This window comes from Trachemys scripta, chromosome 2 (genome assembly GCF_013100865.1).
Source record: "Trachemys scripta elegans isolate TJP31775 chromosome 2, CAS_Tse_1.0, whole genome shotgun sequence".
In the NCBI taxonomy this organism is placed as follows: domain Eukaryota; kingdom Metazoa; phylum Chordata; order Testudines; family Emydidae; genus Trachemys; species Trachemys scripta.
This window is the reverse complement of record NC_048299.1, coordinates 119,882,202-119,909,034: the sequence shown is the minus strand read 5'-3', so window position 1 is coordinate 119,909,034 and position 26,833 is coordinate 119,882,202. Positions and strand designations below refer to the sequence as shown.

At 42.1% G+C, this 26,833-nt stretch overlaps 1 protein-coding gene across 11 annotated transcripts in view; it reads right to left on the bottom strand.

The window, feature by feature from the left end:
• Positions 1-26,833, bottom strand: part of TERT (telomerase reverse transcriptase) — a 129,975-nt gene that overhangs the window by 48,510 nt on the left and 54,632 nt on the right. For 4 of the 11 annotated variants that reach the window (XR_004644579.1, XR_004644580.1, XM_034761487.1 and 1 more), the window contains exons 8-11: positions 20,459-20,544; positions 18,744-18,857; positions 15,146-15,217; positions 2,003-2,191 (exon numbers count right to left, since the gene is read on the bottom strand). Coding sequence is in view for 7 of the 11 variants with exons in the window: in XM_034761487.1 (XP_034617378.1) it covers positions 2,003-2,191; positions 15,146-15,217; positions 18,744-18,857; positions 20,459-20,544 (461 nt within the window). In the remaining 4 variants the exon portion in view is untranslated. Of the gene's footprint in view, positions 1-1,145; positions 1,317-2,002; positions 2,192-15,145; positions 15,218-18,743; positions 18,858-20,458; positions 20,545-26,833 lie in introns of those variants that run through there. The other 7 variants (XR_004644581.1, XM_034761488.1, XM_034761486.1 and 4 more) reach the window with 4 other exon arrangements.

Genomic DNA, 26,833 nt, shown 5'->3' with positions numbered 1-26,833 from the left:
TGAAAGCGCTGGCCCTGATATCTAGGAACAAAGAACATAGGCCGTACTTACAATATGCACTCCCATGGATGTATAAGGAAGGGAATATCAAGTAGAAAAAGGGAGGTTATTTTATCTCTGTGTAAGGCATTAGCACAGTGAACCTATTACTGGAATTCTGTGACCAGCTCAGGTGTCCATACTTAAAAAGATATTGAAAAATTGGAGAGGGTTTAGACAATAGCTTGAATGATCTTGAATTCAAGATCTGGAAAGTTGCCTTTCAGCGGGAGACTTTAAAAGCTCCATCTATATAGCTTATCAAAAAGAAGATTAAGAGGTTACTTGATCACTGTCTACAATACCTACATGAGGATAAGATTTCTGATAGGAGAGAGCTCTTTAATCTAGCAGACAAAGGCACAACAGGTCCAATGGTGAAAGATGAAACAAATTCACACTAGAAATAAGGTGCAATTTTTTTAAGGGTAATTAACCATTGGAACGGGATAATTCTCCATTCATTGAAATCTTTAAATCAAAAACGGATGTCTTTCTAAAAGACAGACTTTATCTCAACCAACTTTGAATTTGCTGCAGTAATTACTGGGTGAAATTCCATGCCTAAGTTAGGTAGGAAGTCAGACTAGATGATTATAGTGGTCCCTGATGGCCCTTAAAAATAAAAGAGGATTAGCATCCTAAGTGAAGCCCATCTGACTCAAAGACGTTCTCAGGAGGCATTCCAAAGTTCTATAAGTTCCTCCACCCCATCCCTTCTCCCTACCACCAATACTCCCACAGCACGTGGGTCCATAGTGTCAAGAGTTTCTTTGCTTGCATTGTGTTAAGAGCACCATGTAAACAGCTGCACAGAAGAAGCCATTTGCTGAGCCCATCAACAAGCTTTGCTTATCCTACAAAATCCAGGAATAATTTTTCATCTTCTTGAGTGCCATCTACTGGCACCTTATTTATTTACATACAGAGCACTCTTATAAGAGACATAGCAAGGAAGGGACCGCCAAGAAAATGCCCTGCATCAGTCCTATTTTAAAGTTCTCTTCCCAAGCTACTTAAGCAATTCTCTCTCTATCACAGATGACAATTCCACTATCCTACCAGTCACTCTAGTTAGCAACCCTGAAGTTATCTTTGATTACCCTCCATTTTTCTCTCCTTGAAACTAGGCTTTCACCAAACCTTTCACTTTGCCATCTATAAATATTTCTGAAGTCCACCATTCTTCCTCCATGCCTACTGTTAAAACACTGGTTCACATCTTGTGACCGCCTCCTTTTTCACAAGATACAGTTCCCATGGGTGTATATTCTCTCCTTAAAGAAAAAAAAATTAACAGTGCCAACCATGAACAAAAAAATATATACACACAGTGTGTGTGCACACATATACACCCACAAAAATGGTAGCGTAGAAACAGAACCATAATCTTTTTCATATGATTTTTGATGACGAAAAGTGCCTGACTGACAAGCTTAGAAACCAACGTTTTCCCAGAGATCAGGTACACACATGGAAGGTACCACTATAATTTTCCATGATACAGTTCAATCAATATGATTTAGCCCCACTAGGGGAATATCACTGGAGTGTAGCATGTTTAGTCCCCAATAATCCACAGGAAATTAATCAAGTTCCATAGCCCATTCAATCCTTAGTTCTTTCATTCAGAATGTCAGCAAGATGTCCTGCAATACCACCTGAGGCTATGAGGTTGTGGTGTTATAGACATCTGTCCACTTGAAACTGAACTACAGACCATCAGATGCATTTTTTAGAAACCACTACTGACTGAGTTGGATTTGAAATATTAAACTAGAGTGGAGTGATGACAAAGGCCTCTTATTGCACAAGAGAATGTTCTCATTCATTGTATGGGAAGCAGAGCTGATCAGACTCATTTTGTTGTGGACTCACCTATATCATTAGCAAAAACAATATTCTTGTGCATCTCAGTACATATTAATTTATACTAGGAAGTTTAACCAGTATCCATATTTACCTGGAGTAGTCACAGTAAACCTCAAGTGTCTGTATATCTAGTAACAACCCACACCATGGGATCACACCGCAATATGGTAACTGTTTAAATTTGGAACATCCTGGGATATCCTCATCAACATGAAAATTCATCATGGTCTTCTTGGGGTTTATTAAAAAGCCATACTCAGGAATACCTGTCGCCAGAATCCTAAATTAGATATAAATGATTAGCAAAAATATAATGTGTGATGCGTAATATAAGTGACATTAACCTATTAGCCTGCCACTTATCAAAAGCAAGTCCAAAATTGTTACGGCTATCTTCCAGGAAAAAGAATCCTGATTACTGTCCATTATATAAACTACTGCAAATGTTGAGAAATAATTTGAACACAAGTGAAGAAATCTCTGAGAATAAATACAGAAGAGGTGTTCCAAAATCAAAGGGTCACCAACTCTTTAGCTGAGTGAATGCTCCCAGAGATCCAAAAATTGAAGGCACTTAAGGCAAAACAAACCAATAAAAGGGTTAAGGAAATGATTAATGAAATGAAGAGTTTAATTCTTAGAGCAGAAAATGAGATAAAAACATTACGGATTATAAAAAAAAAAAAATCACAAATAAGATTACATAAATGATAAACAATCTTAACTCTGCCCCTGTTCACACCACAGATTTCATTGTAGCAGAAATATTAAGCTAATATATCTATTGCTAACAATTTAGAGGCAGATATTGGGTAGGGTATGGTGGGGTAAACATATACTGTCAAATTTAAATTCACTTCTGCCGTTCCCCAAAAGGGAGAGAGAAAGAGTAAATGCAACCCTTTGACAGTATCAACTGACATAAATGGCTCCCTACTCTCCTGCTGTCAAAATCTACAACTGCTCCCCAACAGCTACAATGCAGTTATACATGCACTCAAGTTGCAATGGGGGAGATCTAGGTTGGATATTAAGAAACACTATTTCACTAGGAGGGTGGTGAGGCACTGGAATGGGTTACCTAGGGAGGTGGTGGAATCTCCATCCTTAGAGGTTTTTAAGGCCCGGCTTGACAAAGCCCTGGCTGGGATGATTTAGTGTTGGTCCTGCTTTGAGCAGGGGGTTGGTGCCTTCCAACCTTGAGATTCTATGATTTTATGAACAGTAACATCTGAAGGACACTGCAAGTTTTGAGTCAGAGTAAAATAAATTGAATTTAATATCAAATTAAACCCCATAAGGGACATTACATTGATTAAAGTATACTAGGCTTGAAAGAGTAATGAAGAGGAGAAGTCTTGGGATGGATAGTGCCACACAATTACAAGGTCCAGATACATAATTTCAGCCTAATGTGCCATAGGAGGTAGGTCTTGAGAGTGTTATTGTGCATGTATACACAGACAAGGGATATTGAGTGGTTCTTTTCCTCTTTGTTCCTCACTGTACACTCAGCTCTCACTAGCTCCAAGTAGCTGTAAGTATGCGACAGCGGCCACACCCTGATAAACTGCCTCGGCATGCTGGCTAAACCTGGTGAGGGTAACCGGAAGTGTGAAAACTGACGGTGATTTAAGGATTGCCCTCCCAAGCATACAAAGACTGCTCTGGTAGCCAAGGCAGAAGAGACCATATAGTGGTCCAACAGCTTGAAAAGCAGTGCAACAATGCATTGTGGAAGGTGAAAGGCACGACGGGGCACTATAGAAGTCATGGCTATCCACTGCAGCTAAAGAACCCTCCAGTTGTAACTGCCTTTGTGCCACTGGGCCAAGCTTCAGCAGCTGAGAGAATGGGATTGTCCCAGTGCAATGATTCCCATTTTAATCAACCTCACACACGTCATTCATGCACATCTCTCTTCAAAAGTCCTGTAGCAATGGGGGAGTGGCAAAGCAACAGGTGAAGATGATTACTGGCAGTCATAGCCACAAGCCTGCACACAGGCGGCCTGGGACATTGGCCGCCCATCACTGACCCAAGGGTAGTAAGGAAGCTTGGCAACACCCCAGGCGACAGGGAAGCCCTTTTTAGGATTGCACTGTGTTGTACCATGGGTACTGTGCTATATAATTGATTATGTTTTGACTATATACATTGTATGTATTATAGTAAGAATTAAGGTATTAGAATAAATGAATAGGATAGTGGATACTAGTATTAGCCATTTTCTTTTTATTCATGTCTTGTAAGTCAGAGACAGGATCTTGTCTGTGTCTATGTTAATTAAATTAGAGGAATGTTGGAGGCCCAGGCCCCAATGTGGGAAAAGATAGTTACAAGATTTAGTAAGGTCTATTTTACGATGCCTTTCTTGTTCAACATAAAACACTGCTATTTGTTACCTTTGGAAAGTCTCTGCAAAGAACTGTTTGTGTGAATGAGAAATGTCTACATCAGGAAAAGATAAGGTGTGAAGGCCATTGCTGAAGACAGATGATCAAGGGAGGAGAGACTTAACGAGACTTATTAACGCCAGAGAACCATCAATGCGCATCCATGATTGAGAAAGGGCAGATTGATGACCCTGAGATGGAGGCTAGCACCCTTAAACACAAGATAATTAATTAAATCGAAACCAGGACAGGATGACCCTCCCGGAGGTGTTTTGGAATGAAAGAAGCCATGAAAAGATAACACCAATTAAGGAGTAACCGGTCATAAAATGACACAGCAAAATCCATAGACTTCAACGAAAAGAAAGAACTATAAGAACAGGGTGCTTTGCCATGGAACTTTGGGTTCATTTTGCCAACAACTCCAGGAGCATCGGATTGCGACCGACAGAGCCCGGCTCCCCTCTGCGACCAATCTGGCTGGCCACTAGATTGATCCAGACTCTGGACTGGTAACTATTACATCAACTGGTGGGACTGTGTGCATGGTGTGTGTGAGTGTGTGACTGAAAAGCATATGCTAACTGCTGTATTCTCAATAAATGTGGCATGCCTTCTCCCCTATAAAAGACCTCATGTGCTTTGTATAAGCATAACATTTTTGGTGGAGAATGCAAAGGTGAAGAATATGCTCTGTAATTGTTGAAAATACTGCTAAAAAGGTATACCATAAACTTAAAAGTGATCATTCAGGTGTGCACACCCCATCATAGAGATACCAGGCAGTAAAGAGGGAACCATTTGTGGTTAATATTGTCTTCACTGTTGATATTCTATGACCTGAAAATTTTGATGGTTAAAAGGTATACACGCCCTCAGTCGTAGCAGGGCTGAGAAATAGGAGAAAGGCTTAGCATTCCTCTCTCCAGCCCGGGTTGCTGGGGAAAAATAATTGGAGGTGGGTATGCTCCCAATTGTAGTAGGGTCGGGCAGTAGTAGATCCTCGCTCCAACCTGAAATAGCCTCGGTGCATACACCCTTAGCCATAGCAAGACTGGGCACAAGAGGAGAACTTAGTGTTTCTCGCTCTGATTCTGGGAGGGATTTTTATGCTTGGTGTATGAACCCTCGGTGGTAATAGGTCGAGTGATAAAGAGGGAGGCTTAGCATCTCTCCCTCTGGCCCAGAACGGGTTAAATTTGTAAGCCCCGGCACTGGCACAGGCAACAGAGATGAAAAAAGGGTTGTTGTAAGCCACGAACCAAGCACAGGCACACAGAATCTTAGAATGATTAGAAATATAAACCAACCAAAGACCTTAAATACAAAATGTTCAGACGAAAGGAGTCCCCTAAGGACGATGCTCAGGCGAAGCTGAAAAAGCTGCTGTGTGTACAAGAGATTACCCCCCCCCCCCCTTTTTTTTTTTTTTTTTTTTTTTTTTTTTTTACAAATTTTGCAGAAATTTGGCCATAGCCCATGGACGGAACACGCAATAGCAGATGTCCACACCATAGCCAATTTGGAAGACAAATTGACAAAATATTTGTTGATTTATAAACCTTCAATCCCAATAAAAAAGGATTCGGCTGCACTCTGTCTATTGTGGGAAGCCTGTAATGAGGCGTTTCTCTGGCTGGCAAACTGCCAAGCAGAAAATACTACACTGTGTGAAAAGCTCAGCGCGAGTGAACAAGACACAGATAAATGGAAAGTATTAACTACAGGGGTCCACGGACAATTGGACAGGCTTAAAGATACTGTACGGGAACTAAAAAGCAAGGGAGAAGGAATTATTGGAACAGGTAGAGGAAAAAAATAAAATATTAAAAAAAAAAACAAGTCCTACAGGGCATGGTGAAGAAATTAATGTTAGAACAAGGCTGAGCTCCTGCAAACCATAACCACTACGAATCCATTATCAAGCAGCTTAAGCAGAAGCTAGGCTTCGAAACTTGCCAAGTTGCAGCAGTCACAGCAGGATAACGGGATCAAAACTTGCCCAAAGAAAGCCCGGACTGGGAGGAAAAAATATGGGACCCCAGGGAAACTTGGGAGGAAGATATATGGGATAGTCCGCAAGAATGTAGATATGATGAGCACGCGCCCATAGCCCTGGTAGGGGCGATTCAACGCACCACAGTAACGACTCCTGGAGCGGGTGGGGGGAAGCACAATCATTACCACAGTTCCAGTATCGGCCACCGATTTAAAGGAGATTGCTGAACATTTGGGGACCCTGAAGCGAGACACCTTTTCTAGACGGTGTACCAACGCATTTTTACTTGCAGCAAGGGAGGGGCTAACTACCTTGGAAGTCCACCGACTCATAGGGGTATGTGCGGCCTTGGAAATTAAGAGGTTGGAAGTCACCAAGGACGTCGGTATCCAGGGTCTAATGACAACATTTGGGGAACAGACAGGCAGGCATAATTTTATAGCACAAGTTGTGGCCTCCATCCAGGAGCCTAATGAGGACCCCAAGAATTATTTAACCCGATGGGCTCTGATGCAAGTAATGGCTGGTCTGGTAGCAGTTGATGGTGCCACCCCGATAGATGAGCTAGCATTCATTGACCAGTCCTTAAGGGGTGGCGCTGCCTCTTTGGCCCCCTATTATTCTGGTAAACTTGCAGTTTGGCAGGATAACCACCCAGCTAACCTAGGGGAGCTAAGGGGATTGGTCCAACAAATAACTACTTACTCTGACCACAACCCACCATAAAGAAAGAAAGGGTCTCTTATGTGGCGGCAATAGAACCAGCGGTTACATATATGAACGAAAGTGATACAAAAGGATTACTGGGTCCTGGGGAGGATATGCTAGGGGTCGTTCCGGAGGGGATGGGATCGGCAGGGGGACTGGGTATACCCAGATCTCCGGCAACATCAGGCCGACACCTCTAGGCAGAAGGATGAGGGGAAAGAGAGAGAGCTAACTGATAATGAGGTTTGCCAACTAGCCTGGTGAACCCTGATGCAGTACAGAGCCAACCGAGCTCAGTGGGATGGGGCACCCACACCTGACTTGGTTAGAGAAGCTATAAGATTACAAAATACCCACAAGGAAATAGCCTCCATAACCGCCAGTGCATCTCCACCATCAACACCACTACAGCTTCTCCCCGATGCATACCTCCGTCCCACAGATAAATAGAGGGGCCTGCTGAACAACGAACTTCCACTATCTGTAGGGGCACAAAGGTGGAAGTTCATAGAAAAGGTCCATTGGTACCCTGGAGGAAGATGACGCATGTATATTCAGCAGGGTAAGCATACCCCTACATTGTAACATAAGGGATGTCAGGATCACCAGAGCCAGGCGAGGAGCAGAATGCTGGACAGATGATAGAATGATTAGGTCAATACTGAATTTACATATTGTACTCACATGCCTGAAATGCCCCAAAACCATCAAGATGTCCCCTGATATTGCTAAATTAAACCATGCATCCTACCGAGACAAGCTACAAAGTGCACTAGAAACCAACCTTGTCTCATGGGAGGAATTCAGAGACAGTACAAAAAACTGCAACTGACATCCCCAGATGGAAGAAAAGGGCTCACCGTGACTGGTTTGATGAAAATGATAAGGAAATCATAGTACTCTTGAATGAAAAAGTGAGGCTTTTGAAAACAGGCAAAATGATACTCAGTCCGCCTGAAAGACAGATTCAAACATCTGCAAAGCAAGACACAAAGACTACTACGCTCAACACAGAATAAATGGTGGGAGAAGTTAGCAGAAGACATTCAAATGTATGCAGAAACAAATGAAACAAAGAAGTTCTTTGATTCCTTGAAGCTAGTCTATGGACCTTCAAAGGTGGGCACAGGTTCACTCATGAAGTCTGATGGCAGGAGAATCTTCAAAGACAAACATGGCATGGAACAGAGATGGGTTGAACACTTCAGCCAACTACTGAACAGGCCATCCTCAATTGAAACAAGTGTTATTACCCAGATACCTGAAGATGCCTGAACATCGACTTCGAAAAAAATTTTCTATGGAGAAAGCCCAGACTGGGAGGAAAAAATATGGGACCCCTGAGAAACTTGGGAGGAAGATATATGGGATAGTCCGCAAGAACGTAGATATGATGAGCACGCGCCCATAGCCCTGGTAGCAGCGATTCAACGCACCACGGTAACGACTCCCGGAGCGGGTGGGGGAAAGCGCTACAAGGACATTATCAAAAACAGCATACACTTTAATGCAATAAAACCGGATGATCTTAAAAAAGGTGTGTCAAATAGATCAGCATGGCGACATACAACACTCAGAGCTTTCCAAGCCTTTGAAGAGGACAGAAGTAATCGGCTGTTAGCTGCAAGGGAATACTCAGCGTTGTATCCACCAGGTCCAACACCTAAAGTATGGTCCCTGCAGAAACCTATTGTGTCTGACAAAACCTCTCTGCCAAATCCAGGAGATCTGAAACCAGCCATTACTAGGAAAGCACCATGTATTCCAGTTATCTCTGGGAAAACAAGTTAGAACTTTACTCTACGTTACCCAAATTCCAGAACCATGATGATGACAAAGACAGACACTGGCATACTTTCCAAATTGCTACACTTTATCATCAAGATCATTAATCAAACTGAGGGTATGTCTACACTATGAAATTAGGTCGATTTTATAGAAGTCGATTTTTAGAAATTGATTTTATACAGTTGATTGCGTATGTCCCCACTAAGCACATTTAGTCCGCGGAGTGCATCCTCACTACCGTGGCTAGTATTGACTTACGGAGCGGTGCACTGTGGGTAGCTATCCCACAGTTCCTGCAGTCTCTGCCGCCCATTGGAATTCTGGGTTAAGCTTCCAATGCCTGATGGGGCAAAAACATTGTTGCGGGTGGTTTTGGGTACATGTCGTCAGTCGCCCCTCCCTCCGTGAAAGCAACGGCAGACAATCGTTTCGTGCCTTTTTTCCGTGCAGATGCCATACAACGGCAAGCATGGAGCCTGCTCAGCTCAGCTCACCATCACCACTGCTGCTGTGTCCTGGATGCTGCTGTCAGCAGACGGTGCAGTAGGACTGCTAACTGTCGTCATCCACCGCTCTCCTGGCGCCATGAATCCACCTCACAGGTCCTCTTGTCGTTCTCTATAAATATCCATTCTCGTGGCATCTGTCATCAGCCACCACTTCCGCTGCAACTCTGCTCTCCTGGTGCCATGAATCCACCTCGTAGGTCCTCTCGTCGTTCTGTATAAATATCTATTCTTGTGGCATCCGTCGTCAGCCACCGCTTCCGCTGCAACTCTGCTGTCCTGCAGACGACATACCACAGCAAGCATGGAACCCGCTCAGCTCACCGCTGCTCCTGTGAGCATTGTAAACACCTCATGCATTATCCTGCAGTATGTGCAGAACCTGCAAAAGCAGGCGAGGCAGCGACGACAGCACGATCACGATAGTGATGAGGACATGGACACAGACTTCTCTCAAAGCACAGGCCCTGGCAATTTGGACATCATGGTGGTAATGGGGCAGGTTCGTGCCATGGAACACCGATTCTGGGCCTGGGAAACAAGCACAGACTGGTGGGACTGTACAGTGTTGCAGGTCTGGGATGATTCCCAGTGGCTGCGAAACTTTCACATTCATAAGGGCACTTTCATGGAACTTTGTGACTTGCTTTCCCCTGCCCTGAAGCGCAAAAATACCAAGATGAGAGCAGCCCTCACAGTTGAGAAGCGAGTGGCGATAGCCCTCTAGAAGTTTGCAATGCCAGACAGCTACAGGTCAGTCGGGAATCAAGTTGGAGTGGGGCTGCTGTGATCCAAGTAGCCAATGCAATCACCGAGCTGCTGCTATCAAGGGTAGTGACTCTGGGAAATGTGCAGGTCTTAGTGGATGGCTTTGCAGCAATGGGGTTCCCTAGCTGTGGTGGGGCGATAGACAGACTGGACCACCTTGGCAGCCAGTACATAAACCTCAAGGGGTACTTTTCAATGGTGCTGCAAGCACTGGTGGATCACAAGGGATGTTTCACTGACATCAAAGTGCGATGGCCGGGAAAGGCGCATAACACTCACACCTTCTGGTCTGTTTGAACAGCTGCGGGAAGGAACTTACTTCCCAGACCAGAAAATTACCATTGGGGATGTTGAAATGTCTATAGATATCCTTGGGGACCCAGCCTACCCCTTAATGCCATGTCTCATGAAGCCATACACAGGCATCCTGGACAGTAGTAGGAGCAGTTCAACTATAGGCTGAGCAAGTGCAAAATGATGGTAGAATGTGCCTTTGGACGTTTAAAAGCTCAATGATGCAGTTTACTGACTCGGTTAGACCTCAGTGAAACCAATATTCCCATTGTTATTGCTGCTTGCTGTGTACTCCACAATATCTGTGAGAGTAAGGGGGAGACCGTTATGGCGGGGTGGGAGGTTGAGGCAAATCGCCTGGTGGCTGATTACGCGCAGCCAGACACCAGGGCAATTAGAAGAGCACAGCTGGGCGCCCTGCGCATCAGAGAAGCTTTGAAAACCAGTTTCATGACTGGCCAGGCTATGGTGTGACAGCTCTCTTTGTTTCTCCTTGATGAAAACCTGCCCCCTTGGTTGACTCTACTTCCCTGTAAGCCAACCCATCTCCCCCGTCGATCACCACTTTCATAGGCAATAAAGTCATTATTGTTTCAAAATCATGCATTCTTTATTAATTCAACACACAAATAGGGGGAAAACTCGCAAGGTAGTCCGGGAGGGGTGGGTGAGGAGCAAAGCACCGGTTGGGGTGGTGGATGGAACTTGGGAAGGAGGGCAGGCGTTTATACAGGAGCTGCAACGGCAGTCTGTGCTCCTGCTGCCTTTCCTGCAGCTCCACCAGACGCCTGCGCATGTCAGTTTGCTCCCCCATTAGCCTCAGCATTGCATCCTGCCACCTCTCACCGTGCTCCTCCCTCCTCTCATCGCGTTCATTTAACGCTTTACTAGACTCTTGCCATTGTTTTCCTCCACGCATTCTGCTGAGCTCTTTCAGTGCGGAAGGACTGCATGAGCTCTGAGAAAATGTCCTCGCGAGTGCGTTTTTTTCGCCCTCTACTCCATGCTAGCCTCTGGGATGGAGATGATAGGGGGAGTGTAGACACATTTGCAGCTGCGGGAGGAAAAAAGGGAGAGTAGTATTTTAAAAGATACATTTTAGAGAACAAAGGGAAGACTATTTCACACTGAATCAAGCGATTCACATTACATAGCACATGTGCTTTTGGTACAAGGTCGCATTTTGCCTCTTATATTGAGTGCCTGCTGGTTTGGTGTGAGACATCACACACGCTCGGCTCGGCAACAGAATTCGGTTTTCAGGCAGCCATGGTAAGGCAAAGGGTTTTGGCTTCTTCAACCTTCATAACATGTGGGAATGGTTTCAAACAGCAGCGCCCTCCTTTCCCATACCAAGCAAAGCCCATTGGGTTGGCCATTTAAAAGGAGGGGCTGCAGTTTTACGGTGAATGTGCAGCATATCCCAACCCCCACCACCCAATTCTCTGGGATGATTGGTTCACACACACACACACACACACCCCACCACGTGGCTAGTATCAGGGAAGATCCCTGTCAGCCAAACGTGAACAACTCAGCATGAACGGGCCTCCCCCCCACCACGTGGCTGATGGCGGGGATGATTTCTTTTCAGCCAAAGGCAAACAGCCCAGCAGGAGCGGGCACCTCTGAATGTCCCCTTAAACAAATTTCCCATATTTCAACCAGATGACCATGGATGATATCACTCTCCTGAGGCTAACACAGAGAGATAAAGAACGGATGTTGCTTGAATGCCACCAAAGCCTGGGCCCATTCGCTGCAATGCTTTGTTCTGCAGTGATTCCAGACTACTTGTTACTGGCTTGTGTCCTACCATGGAGGATGGAATAAGGTTGCCCTCACCAGAAACCTTCTGCAAAAGCTTTTAGAATACCTCCAGGAGAGCTTCATGGAGATGTCCCTGGAGGATTTCCACTCCATCCCCAGACACGTTAACAGACTTTTAACAGACTTTTCCAGTAGCTATACTGGCCACGAATGCATCCCAAGTCTTCAGGGCAAATTAATCATTAAACACGCTTGCTTTTAAACCCTGTATTATATTTACAAAGGTACACTCACCAGAGGTGCCTTCTCACTTCTTTTGTTTAAAGGTACATTCACCAGAGGTGTTTCATGGTCCAGGAGCCCGCCTTGGGAGGGTTGGGAGGGTATTGGCTCCAGGGTGATGAACAGTTCCTGGCTGCCGGGGAGAAAGGATTCTCCGCTTGCCTGCTGTGCACTATCCTCAACCTCCTCCCCATCTTCCTGATCCACAAAATCCTTGTCCCTGTTGCGTGAGACTCTCCCCTTGCAGGTGTCCACAGACAGTGATGGGGTAGTGGTAGGGGCAACCTTAGAATTGCATGCAGCTCATCATAGAAGTGGCATGTATGGGGCTCTGACCAGGAGTGACTGTTTGCCTCCTTCGTTTTTTGATAGGCTTGCCTGAGCTCCTTAACTTTCACGCAGCACTGCTGTGTGTCCCTCTTGTAGCCTCTGTCCATCATGCCCTTGGAGATTTTGGCATATATATTGGCATTTCGTCTTTTGGAACGGAGTTCTGCCTGCACGGATTCTTCTCCCCAAACAGCGATCAGATCCAGGACCTCCCGTTCGGTCCATGCTGGAGCTCTTTTGTGATTCTGGGACTGCATGGTCACCTGTGCTGATGAGCTCTGCATGGTCACCTGTGCTGATCAGCTCGCCACGCTGGCCAAACAGGAAATGAAATTCAAAAGTTCATGGGGCTTTTCCTGTCTACCTGGCCAGCGTATCTGAGTGGAGAGTGCTGTCCAAAGCGGTCACAATGGAGCACTTTGGGATAGCTCCCGGAAGCCAATACCGTCGAATTGCGTCCACACTACCCCAAATTCGACCCAACAAGGTCAATTTTAGCACTAAATCCCTCGCCGGGGAGGAGTACAGAAATCAATTTTAAGAGCCCTGTAAGTCGATAAAACAGGCTTGGTCGTGTGGACGGGTGCAGGGTTAAATCGACCTAACGCTGCTAAATTCGACCTAAACTCGTAGTGTAGACCAGGGCTAAGAGAGACTCTGTCCCTCTCGCTCGCTATTGCAGTCCGCCCAGCATGGAGGTGCAGGGCTTTGGGGTGTTTGGAGGTAGGCATGAGGCAGGCTCTGTTCCCTCACACAGAGCATAATGTATCAGCCTGCCTGCTTAGTTGTTCCCACTATTGTTAGTGAATTGTTCCCATTCTTAAGTGAATTCCCACAGGAGCATAAAGCAGGTGTAAAAGTTTTAACACTCATTTACATTGTCAGAGTGGTGTAAAGGACAGTATGGCCTTATAAATGTTTATGGTGCTTTAATGATTAGAACTGGTCGGAATTTTTGGATTGAAAAATTTTCCTATCAAAATGTGCTCCATGAACTGTTTGCTACTGAAGATGGTCAGTAGCCAGTATAAATTGTGAGTTTGGTTCCCCAGCCCCCACTTTCTCTTCATTGCCTATGATGTAACACTGAGCATATGGCTGCATATATTTGTTTACTAATAACTAGAAATAAAGGAACAAAGCTACATTATTATTAGACAAAGGGGGTTTGGGGATTTCCTCCAATGCTCCCCACTCCCATTCTCCATCCACAGTATTGTAGTTTAAATAAATAACCAAAATAATCGAAACTGGCGTGATTAAATTGCATTATTTTGACATATACAATATGCAGAATTTTAAAGCATTATATGCAAAATTTTTATTTTTTGGTGCAGAATTCCCCCTTCCACACACCCCCTCCTTCCCCCCACGGAGTAAAACAAGGGGTGTTCACAGCACATTAGTGGTATGACTTATTTCACTAGTGCCTCAACCAGCACTTAGAGAGGCTCAAGTTCATTTCTTCTAATTGATACTGGACACCACCAGGTTTCAAACCCCTCAAAATGTCTAACTGGCCACAAAGAGCAAGATATAGCTGATTGCATTAAGAACATTAAAATACACCTTCAAGACTTTTCCCATTGGACTTGCAAAAAGGCATTTGGCACCTTCTCCCCCTCAGCTGTTTATGCTGCTTTCATCTCCATGGTATCTGGGTGCCTCTCTTGGCACCCAACAGAAGAATATAACTCTGAAGAATTTTAAATAATTGTTCTTTGAGTCCTTTCAAGGAAGTTTCATATTGGACATCTTTGTTGCCACCAGGGAGGCCAGGAGTATTTTCAGATACTCACCCAAGCTCATTCAGATCAGAGAATGTTTAGTGCTGATAGACCATCTAAGAGTCAAAGCCTTTCCCCCAGAATTGAAGATAGCAGTCATGACTGCTTAGTATGGACTTTTTATTAATGTATCCAGAACAGCTTTTAAAGACTGAGAGAAAATGATCAAATAGACAATGGTCAGCTGCTCCGGCCCAATCCACCTTAACAACTGCAGCATGAAGCCCCATCAACATCAGCAGGTAGAAAGGGGCTTTAAACTAGGGACAGTAGGGGTCACCAGAGATCCTAGCTGGGGCAGACATATACTATTTTGATACTGGCTGGTGTCCAAGTACTTAACTATAGGATTGTTGCCAGTCAAATACAACAGAGCATGGACTCAAACAGTGATCTACCATGACACTCACCTTTCCAGAACAGGAAGTTTAAACATTTTCTTGAAAAAAACAAACAAACAAACAAACAAAACCTTCAAATTTATTTTATTTTATCAGAACCTAAATATTAATCAATGAACAAAATATATATGCTTCTATACAGGAGGTAATGCAAACAAAATGTACGAATGCTTATTATGTTAAACTTGGGTCTTTAACAGCATACCTCAGAAAAGTTTTCGCTAGCGTTAAGTGAGGTGTAAGTAGCAAAAAGTCATCAATTAACCGTATCAGCACTCTGGAATTAAAAAAAAAAGAAGTTAAAACAAATTTATGTTTAATTTGGAAATATTCTTTTCTTCTATGTTGTTCCTAAAGTGGATGGCTGTGGACTAGTGTACTTATTCAGTTTTTATTCACAAAATGAAAGAGAGCAATAAGATCTCCAAATTGCCTACATAAAATTTCAATGAGAATTTTCCCCATTCTTACATTGTTTTCCCAAGTGTTTGTCTACGCTTCAGACACTACAGAGGGATAGCTGCAGCTCTGCAGTTGTAGTACCACAATGTTGACACTTGCTACAGCAATGGAAGGGTTTTTCAATCACTGTAGTAAACCCACTCCCTCAAGAGGCAGTAGCCAAGTCAATGGAAGAATTTCTTTTGTCAGTCAAGTGGTGTCTATACTGGGGCTTAGGTAGGCTTAGCTATATCTCTCCAGGGTGTGAATTTTTCACTCCCCTGTACGACGTAGCTAGGTTGACCTAAGTTTTAGTTGCAACTAGGCCTAAGTGTACAAACATACACACACACACACTTTTAATTAGCTATTTTTTCCTATAATGAACTTTAATTAGTGAACTTGGGAACTAAAGCATATCTGTATTGTAGTCTGCCATAATGCAGGGTCACATACAGGTAGCTGGAACAGAATTTCATATATGACCATAGCAACTTACTTCTCATGGCCACAGAAAAGCACAAATTAAGACTGACTGACCAGTTTAGGCATGTTTATCTTCTGCCTGTTCTGTAATTTCCTGCAGACAGAGGATTTCAGATTTCCAAGGCTGTCAATCCAGTACTAAATTGCATCATTAAAAAGGCTGAGATTTTCAAATTCAGTGGAAATCTGACACCCTAACACTTTCAGATTACTTTGAAAATCTCAGCCAAAGGGCCAGATTTTTAAAGGTATTTATATGCCTAGAGATGCAGATTGGTGCACAGTGGGATCTTGAAAAGCACCTAGGCGCTTAACTCCCAGTTCTCACTCAATCAATACATAAATCTTTAACTACTTATTGGCATTTTAATTAACCTACAGGGGGCCCTGTAAGACTTAAGGAGGCTTGTGCAGTGGGTACTGGCAAGTTACTAATACTTGTGGAGAATGGGTATGGGTAGAAGTCTACTAGCCTCCTCACTTCTGTGCCATTGAAGTAGGCATCCTAATATTTAACAATGGGCTGATGCAGTTACCCAGGTGGAGTGATACTCCTGCGCGTCTCTTAAGGTTCACAGGAGAAAAGAATCCACAGGGAGATTATGGAGGCTAGATGGCAGGGGCAAACCTAAGGGAGCTGAGATATACCCCAATGATGACCCATGTCCCTAATTTGGCTCATTAGGGATTCAATGATCCTGTTATGGGTCAGCTGGGCTGAGTAGCTTATTAAGGCCAGGAGTGAAGGACCCCTAAACAAATAAGACTCCTGAACTGTGGGGTTTCCACCAAAGAGCCTCCCCTAAAGATCACAGGGTAAAATGTGTGTTAGGAGGCCACTCAAAGGCCACTCTAAGATTCAGGAGGGGGTGGACCATGACCCTGCTATGGTTTATTGTAGGAACTCACAAACCTCCTAAGACCCACAGCAAGTTTGTGGCCCTGATAAGCATTTTAAGACTAGCAGGTGTTGGTATATGTGCATGGGTGTGGGAGGGCAGTAAATCTCTTTACATTCATGGAGGCTAGGATTTCAGGAAGCCCTCAAAGAGCCTCCTAAATCTCACATGTGGGTGATGGGCTACAAGCCTCCCAGGACTGATCATGCCAGGTAACCATAATGCTTGTGGGAAGAGACTGGGGGACATCTTACAATCCTCCTAAACCTGTAGCGTTGGTGAGTATCTGGCAAATTTCCTAAGACTCAGAGAGTTGATATACTTACCAAGGCAGAGCCTCCTAAGATCCACAGGAGCTGGGCTCCCTTCATAAGGACTTTGAAGGACGTAATATTGAAGCTCCCTTCCTGCAGACCTCAAGAAGGGAATGGGGGTGTGGAACAAAGACGCTAAGGAAATTCCTGCACAAACTTTCATTATGGTGGAGTTAAGGCTGCAGGCATATTGCAGTGGTTTGAATGGGTATCAATTTCCAAGAATGAGAACACTGATATTAAAAACAACAGAGTTAGAAACTCAGGAAAATTCAGAAATAAGATTAAATTTAGAGAAACCCCAAACTTTGGAAAGTATGGAAATTCAGTTGAGGCAGTCAAACTATGTTCACTCTGTCCCTACAGTGAGGCCCTCAGAAAACCAGAAACTCATATGATTTTACCTATCCACAATAAACAGTTTCATTTTATCAGTGACCACAAGAACTAAAATGCCTTAGTATTAATGGTATAGTAGTTGGGCCATTTTATGGATTTGGTTCTCCTCATAAATAGTAGACAAAAGAATTTTACAAATTCCTGATTAGACAAATAACATATTTAAGGAAATTAATTTGTAAGGGCTTGGTCCTGTGAGACACCAAGAATACTTAACATGCAGCAAGGTCAGGGCCTAAGATTCCTTGGGGAGGTCAATTATTTAAGTGTCAGAGACATACCTAATATATCCCCTATATACTAGTCTCATATCCATAGATAAAGAAATTAGAGCTGTTACATGAAAACAGCAAAAATTAGCTTGCTGCCAAATCATCTTAATTAGTATCTCAACCATGCATGAAAAATTATGAAACCAAATGTGTGGTGCTCATCTAGAATATTGTATATGCAAATAATGGAAAATGGCAGGGTGGAATCTCAACGTACAGCACAGTGAAAGAAGTTTAGCTATCTCTAAGGTAAATTTCAAGGCTTTCAAAAGACAGTTTCCTAGAAGTTTAGCTTTTATTGAACTCCCTAAATTTCTGCAATTTTATATATTTAAACTCTAATGTTTTTGTAAGGTAAATTCCCAACCCCTTTGTACCATATCATGAAGCTCCACACAATTGCAGTGTGATCAACGAAACTAGTGAAGAACCTGCTATAAACTGGCATGGTATTCAAGGACTCCAATAAAGATTTTAATTACTCTGAATTAGTGTGTTTGAACATCCTTACTGTCTTTTATTCGAATCTATAATTTTATGCAGCTTTTAGGGGAGACAGGTTAGAATTCCTTATCTGAAACACGCAAGACATTTTGGATAGAGTAACTATATTAAAGATGTGATGCACTTTGGGATCTAAACTGCCATATAACAGCTAGGTATTTGTATTATTATTGGCCATTAGATTTCACAATTCCTTGAGAATTGATGATTTTCTCCCAAAACAATGGATCTTTGTTGCTTTGAAATGGGGCTAACACTTAAAGCAGCATTGTAGGTAAAGCATTGGGAGAAGCTCAGAAAAAAATAAACTTTTTGTATAGTAAAAAAAAAAGTTTAATTGGCATATCCTATTTTATAATGTACAGTATTTGTTATGCCACTACCGCAAAGATTTCTCAAATCTAACAGAAAGTCTGTAAAGAAATATGCAAAGTCATAGCACCATAGAAGTAATAAACTGAAGTATAAAAAAAGAAAAATTACCCTACCCATCTCGCTGTATTCCACAGAATAATTTGTTTTCCATGTCTCCATAGCATAAACTGCAAAGCAGAGTTGATAAAATGGAGCCCTGCGGAATTCCACAACTCTGTAAGTAGTACCTAGTAAATAAGCAGAATGTAAATTAGAACTGGCAACAGGAAACTTCAGTTAGCCATGAGAGGTTTATTTACAATTTTTATAATCATACGAAAAGGTAAGCAATATATCCAAGAAACAAATATGCTTAATATTAGACACCATTTCTCTTATGTCACCTTCTATAGCCACAAAATTTATTTTTTCAGACAAATAAAATGTGACAATATAAATATTTAGAAATATAGAGGATGACAGAAACCTTTATAACAACTATTGAGTAACGTCTGAACACTATCTAGACTTCTTGGAGCAACTGTTAACTAAAAAGTGAAAGGACTTGAAATCCACACTAACAAGTTACTGGTTATTTTAGGAAATGTAGGGATGTGTAGAGAAGTAATTAGTTCTCTTAAAACATTTTTCATTGCTTAAAAATATTTTTATAATAATTATTATCAATGCTTCTCTGAACAAATGCTGCATGTTCAATACTATATTTAAAAAAAGACAGTGATACCTTGGTTAATTAAAACAAATTTTAGAAAAGAAATTTTCATTCCAGTTTAGAAAGAAAACTCAAATTCCAAACAAACTTTGTAAGTATTATAAAATTAAAATACATAAGATGTTAAGCTCTTGCTAAAAAGTCTGAAAATTGTAATAGTACCATTTTTAAAAAGAAAATATATAACCAAACGTTGCAATTTTCAATTCCCACCACTAAAATCATGATGTATGTCCATACCAATGATAAATTAAACTCATTTAAAATTATATAACTTAAATTATTTATTGAACAAATTCATGGCCATTCTGTATGAAAACAGAAGACAACATTAAATTCATTCACTTCAATCAACTTCTGTCTCACAGTATAACCCTGCATAGTTTCCTTAGGCCTTGTCTACACTGCAAGGAAAAGTTGATCTAATTTGAGTTACATGAATAGCATAACTCAAGTTGAGGTAGCTTAGATCTACTTACCACGGGATCCATACTACGTGATGTCGACGGGAGATGCTCTCCCATCAACTCCCCTTACTCTTCCCAATCCAGAATACAGGAGTCGACAGGAGAGCAATGTCTGTTGATTTAGCGGGTCTTCACGACCCGCTAAATCGACCGCCGATGCATCAACCGCAGCGCCCTTCTAAACAAGCCCAACTTAAAAAGAAGGAAAGTAATTTTTGCACATTAGAGAACTGAAATAAGATTAGTAAAACTGTATTGATGTTGCTTTCTTCCTAGTAGCCACTATGAATCTCCAAAATCTTATAAAGCTTTTTTGATCTCTTTCCTTTGCAATTTATTCACTTATTTTTAACTGTAAGTGGTTTCTGACTTACAGGAAACAGCAAGATGTTTTAAAAATGTGTATATTTTCATTTGAAAGAAACAGAATTTATTATGTGAATAAAAAGTTTCCACTCCAAGACAATTCATACTTTTATAGATTCTAACCTAAATTAAATGACAACTGCATTTCAAAGTAAGGTCAAGAAACATATCCCATCTAATAAAAGCTAGTTAAGAAGGTTACATCCTTAGTGCCAATTGAAAGATTTTCGGTTGACAGAGCAGAATAGCAGAGATTGATGTTAATTTTCATAAACTCATTTACCTGCCCTCAATCTCCAAGATGTTGTTATGGATCATTTGCAGAAAAAAAGCAAACAGGCTGGAGCTTGTTTCATTTAAAGAAAGGCTCTAAAAAAAATAAGAAAAGGAAAAGATGTTGTCCTAATTAATAAGGAAGAACAAGTTGAAAAGATGCATCTTTGACCTTAAACATATTTTAGTCTCGATTTAAAATATCAAAAACTCAATAAAACCAACATTTTAGATTCTGTATTTAAAAATGTACTACACACAAACACATTTGGAAACAGATCAGAATTCACCATTTGTGCAACATTTGCATTTTTAGCAAAGAGGCAATTTTCTCAAAATGGTGAGAGGTGGCGAGAAAGCCAGGTAAAAATGTCTAACTGTGATTTTAAAATGCATACAGTGACTTATTACAATAAAATGTGATATATAACATCCTAGTAACTTCACTGTTTTACACATGATCATTTATAATATTCTATAGCATACTACCAGAATCTGTCATCCTCTTCACGTTCTGCATCTGGGTCTGTCTGCATGTGGATTTTTTTAATCTTCCAGGAATGCTGCAAAGGGGTGAGCTGAGGTTTGCCTGATATTTATGGGCAGTCCTTTTCTTTTAATAATATAAACAAAACCTTCATATACTGATAGCAACAAGGCACACCACACCAAGCCAAAACTTCAAAATTATGCAAATTGAAAGTTAAGGGAAAGGCATCCTGAATACATTGACATTTTCACATAGTCCAGAACACCCCAACACCCCATGAGGCTTTCATTGCTACCAATCAAATAAAAAAAAGGAATACTGAGAGCACTCCTTAACAGGGGGACATCAGTAGCATTAAGACAAAATAACTTCCTAAATGCGTGGACAGGGTAACAATCAGATGCACTGATCTTTTGATACAAAAGTATACAAGATCACAGTTAACTTTTTGCATGACAGTACAAGTCTAAAAGTTAGGAATACATATGGCTTCTTGGTATGTATAAAGATACTCCTTAGGAAATTCTGCACCACTGCACAACGCAGAATTTTGCAAAATTAACATTGTGCACACAGATTTCAAAGTAGCAGCCATGTTAGTCTGTATCCGCAAAAAGAACAGGAGTACTTGTGGCACCTTAGAGACTAACAAATTTATTTCAGCATAAGCTTTCATGGGCTACAGCTCACTTCTTCAGATGCATAGAGTGGAACACACAGACAGAAGATATTTAGACCTTAACAGCAGGATTGTCTGGCTATGTGGACTCTCTCCTCAGGCCCTACGCTACCAGCACTCCCAGCTATCTTCGAGACACCACTGACTTCCTGAGGAAACTACAATCCCTCGGTGATCTTCCAGAAAACACCATCCTGGCCACTATGGATGTAGAATCCCTCTACACCAACATTCCACACAAAGATGGACTACAAGCCATCAGGAATAGCATCCCCGATACCATCACGGCAAACCTGGTGACTGAACTTTGTGACTTTGTCCTCACCCACAACTATTTCACATTTGGGGACAATATATACCTTCAAGTCAGCGGCACTGCTATGGGTACCCGCATGGCCCCACAGTAAGCCAACATCTTTATGGCTGACTTAGAACAACGCTTCCTTAGCTCTCGTCCCCTAAAGCCCCTACTCTACTTGCGCTACATGATGATATCTTCATCATCTGGACCCATGGAAAAGAAGCCCTCGATGAATTCCACCATGATTTTAACAATTTCCATCCCACCATCAACCTCAGCCTAGACCAATCCACACAAGCGGTCCATTTCCTAGACACTACTGTGCTAATAAGCGATGGTCACATAAACACCACCCTATACCGGAAACCCACTGACCGCTATACTTACCTACATGCCTCCAGCTTCCATCCAGGACACACCACACAATCCATTGTCTACAGCCAAGCTCTAAGATACAATTGCATTTGCTCCAATCCCTCAGACAGAGATAAACACCTACAAGATCTCTATCAAGCATTCTTAAAACTACAATACCCACCTGCTGAAGTGAAAAAACAGATTGACAGAGCCAGAAGAGTATCCAGAAGCCACCTACTACAGGACAGGCCCAACAAAGAAAATAACAGAACGCCACTAGCCACCACCTTCAGCCCCCAACTGAAACCTCTCCAGCGCATCATCAAAGATCTACAACCTATCCTGAAAGATGATCACTCACTCTCACAGATCTTGGGAGACAGACCAGTCCTCACTTACAGACAGCTTCCCAACCTTAAACAAATACTCACCAGCAACCGCACACCATACAACAAAAACACTAACCCAGGAACCTATCCTTGCAACAAAGCCCGATGCCAGTTCTGTCCACATATCTATTCAAGTGACACCATCATAGGACCTAACCACATCAGCCACACCATCAGGGGCTCGTTCACCTGCACATCTACCAACGTGATATATGCCATCATGTGCCAGCAATGCCCCTCTGCCATGTACATTGGCCAAACTGAACAGTCTGTACGCAAAAGAATAAATGGACACAAATCTGACATCAGGAATCATAACATTCAAAAACCAGTGGGAGAACATTTCAACCACTCTAACACTGGTCTACAATTTTTGAGAAGTCGTCTGCTTCAGAGATAAAATGTGCTATTTATTATGTATTCTGATGTGCTGAATTCAAATATGACAATTAAAACAACTGATCGGCTACTGTTTCTAAGATATTTAAGTTTTTACATTTTATGTCTATATATATTGTGTAGATAGTAAAGTTTTAATCACAAATTGTAAACCTAGGTCTTTTCATGTGTTTATGGTTGCTTTACATGATAATATTTCACCTGTCCTGTTTATATAACACTTTAAAAATCAGCAAAAGGGTTATATAAATAAAATTTATTATGAAACAAAAGGCAAAAAACTATTATGTACATAGTTTAGTCCTATTCACAGTCCACTTTTTCTTCTTTGACACACCTTTCCCAACTGGAGGCACCATGCAGAAGTAACAATTGCTGGTATGATCTGTTGGCTCTCTCCAAATCATTGGCACTGCAAAAGGCATAGATTTCCTTTTCCTGTTCAACCACTGGCAAAGATTTGTTGCACAAGTGTTGCAGCATATGTGTGGGGCCCACCTCTTGTCCTGATCTCCAATTTTGCAGCCAAAACAAAGGTGATAGGCTTTCTTAACCATAGTGGTTATACTGCGCTTTTGTGATGCAAAAGTTACTTCACCACAAACATAGCAGAAGTTATCTGCACTGTTCACACAAGTACGAGGCATCTCTGCTCACTTTGGCTAAACTGAAATGTGTCCCTTTGCAAAATCAAACACTGACAAATAAGAGAGCACGACACTGTATGATTGCTAGAGCTGATATAGGGCAATTTGTTCAGCAGAGTGATGTAAGCTTCGTTATGATTGCATCATCCATGACTTCTAGGAATAACATGATGCAATTCATACCATGTATGACGCAATACCAGCTTCAGATTGCATCATTCATTGTTTTGCCTAAAAAGCAAGTATTGTCCAAACCCAGTCATAGATTTATTCATAGATCCAGTCAAAGATGTATTTTAGTCATTTCTGGTTTAAATTGAGATCCCTTCCCTTTATAACTCACTTCTCCTCCGCCATTCCCAAGTCAAGGGTCGTATATACTGACCCAATAGCGTATCTTGAAAACTAGAGCCAATCAACAATTTTAAGCATCATTTTCGTTCTCAGTAACCCAGAATTAGTAAAGTTTGACTACATTTATTTCAGAAGCATTTTGGCTGTAGAGCAGTGTAATCACTCAGTGACAGACTTGAAGGTGTCAATTTTGCAACAAAAAAAACTTCAAAAACAGACTCCAAAGAGAGATTGCTGAACTTGAATTAATATGCAAATTAGACACAATTAACTTAGGTCTAAACAGAGACTGGGAATGATTGGGTCATTACACTAAATGAATTTTTTCCCCCCATGTTAAGTTCTCCTCATACCTTCTATGGGTCATCTCGATTATCACTTCAAAGTTTTTTCTTCTGCTGCTACTGATAGCTCATCTCAATTGATTGGCCTCTTACAATTGGTATGCATACTTCCACCTTTTCATGTTCTCTGTATGTATAAATATCTTCTGTCTGTGTGTTCCACTCTATGCATCTGAAGAAGTGAGCTGTAGCTCACGAAAGCTTATGCTGAAATAAATTTGTTAGTCTCTAAGGTGCCACAAGTACTCCTGTTTTCATTGTGCACACAGAATTTCCTTTCTCCCACAGAAATGGGCTGCAGCGCTGCTGGCCACCACTAGGGGCCACTGGACCCAGCAGAGCCCAGCTCGCACATAGACACTGACGGGGGAGGGAACTAGTGGGTTCCTGACAGCTGCAGTTCCCAGCATGCCCTGAGGGAAAGCCTGGGACCAAGCATCAGGCTGTTTCTCCCTCTGGATCCCTGGGCTCAGGGAGGGGAGAGGGGTCTGGGCTGGGAGGGCCACAGCTGGGGTCTGGGAGGGAGGAGGTGCAGGTATTTGGACAAGGGGGGCCCCGCGGCTGGGCTGGGGGTGTGGGTTTCTGACCAAGGGAGGGCCCCGCAGACATAATTGTTGACAGGTATTTTGAAATAAATTACCAAAATAATTGAAACCGGTATGATTATGTGGTGTTATTTTGACAAATAAAATTTGCAGAATTTTAAAATATTGTGCGCAGAATTTTTAATTTTTTGGCGCAGAATGCCTCCAGGAATAATAAGAGATGGAAGCAAAAGCCTGATGAGGTGTGTTGCTGGCAATGTGCAAATGACAAAGAATGCCAGTGACTTTTTCCTTAACTTCTGATTTTCACGCTTTTAAGGTTTTGGGTTGGCAGGGTACAAACATAAATGTCACAAAATGAAGTTTTTATTTGTATTAATTTACTAATTCTTTTTATACAGTATTGGTGTACCTTGGTAGATAGCTCCCCAAGGTTAGGGAGGAGAGGGGGGAGTTTGAAAGCAGAAGAGGAGTCCCTGGGAGCAAGGAGGGCTGGGAGCAGCAGGAGAGCTGGGAGTGGAGTGTGGAGGATTGGGACCAAAAGGAAACTGGGGAGAATAGAGGTTGGAAGAAAGGAGAAGGATGCAGGGGGCTAGAGAGCTTAGGGCAGGAGAGGGAAAGGATTGGGCATCTGGTACAACTGGGGATTGGGAAGCTGGAAAGAGGAATGTCAAGGAGTGGGAGGGAAAGAGTTTCTCTCTGTTTGTCTCTATTGTGTGTGCCAGAAGTTGTAAATATTGCATCCTCTGAATTCTACGCAGTCAATGGTTCATCATGTAAACCCCTACACGTAGCACTATGTTGACATGGGTTGCTTCCTAAGCAAAATAAAATCATCGTACCTTTAATGCCACACTTTCAAAGAACATTATTCTTAAAAATTACAACAGAGAAAAACATAAAATTGGTATTTTTGTAAACTATAGATATATAGTAATCTACATCAGAGGTTTACTGTAGAATTTCCATGTATATAAAAGTGATACATTAGGGATCCTACATCAAAAAACAACCATTTTTAATTTCAAAATATTTTAAATACATCACACCCCTAAAAATTCCAAATTGCACAGAAAATTAAGTCCCTGAACACTCTATTTTGTATGTTTTTTCTGACATAAAATATTTAGCATATTTCCAATCTTTTCCAGTTATTCTCTGGTATACAACCTGAACTATGGCTTTGCTATCACTCTACCATAATTCTGTAGTTTAATGTATGCTTCAGGTAACCAGAGCAGAGGATGGCCACCTATACATACATTTATAAGTCTGAAGGGGGAAAAAATACTTCCCTCTACCACAAAAAATTGCTTTATGTTATCCTTGTGCATGGCTGCCAATTATGAGTTCCATGTTCTATTTCAGGAGTCGGCAACCTTTCAGAAGTGGTGTGCCGAGTCTTCATTTATTCACTCTAATTTAAGGTTTCGCATGCTGGTAATACATTTTAACGTTTTTAGAAGGTCTCCTCTATAAGTCTATAAACTATTGTTGTATGTAAACAAGTTTTTTAAAATGTTTAAGAAGCTTTAATTTCAAATTAAATTAAAATGCAGATCTTATCAGTTTAGTGCAGTGGTTCTTAACCTGGGATGCATGCACCCCCTGTGGCAGGGCTGGTGCAAGGATATTTTGCGCCCTAGGCGAAACTTCCACCTCCCCCTCCCCCTTGCACATCGGTTCATTGAGGGGCAAATCCCAACGAGCCTTTATAGACCCCAGGGGCCAGCTGTGCCCAGGGGCTGCTCCCCAGACCAGGTTCCCCCTTCCCGCCTCCTGAACTCCCCTGGAGGATACACAGCGCCCCCACGAGCCCTCCCCACCCCACCCCGGTGGCCCCTGCCCCGAGTCCACTCACTGGCTTTGCCGGGCTTGGG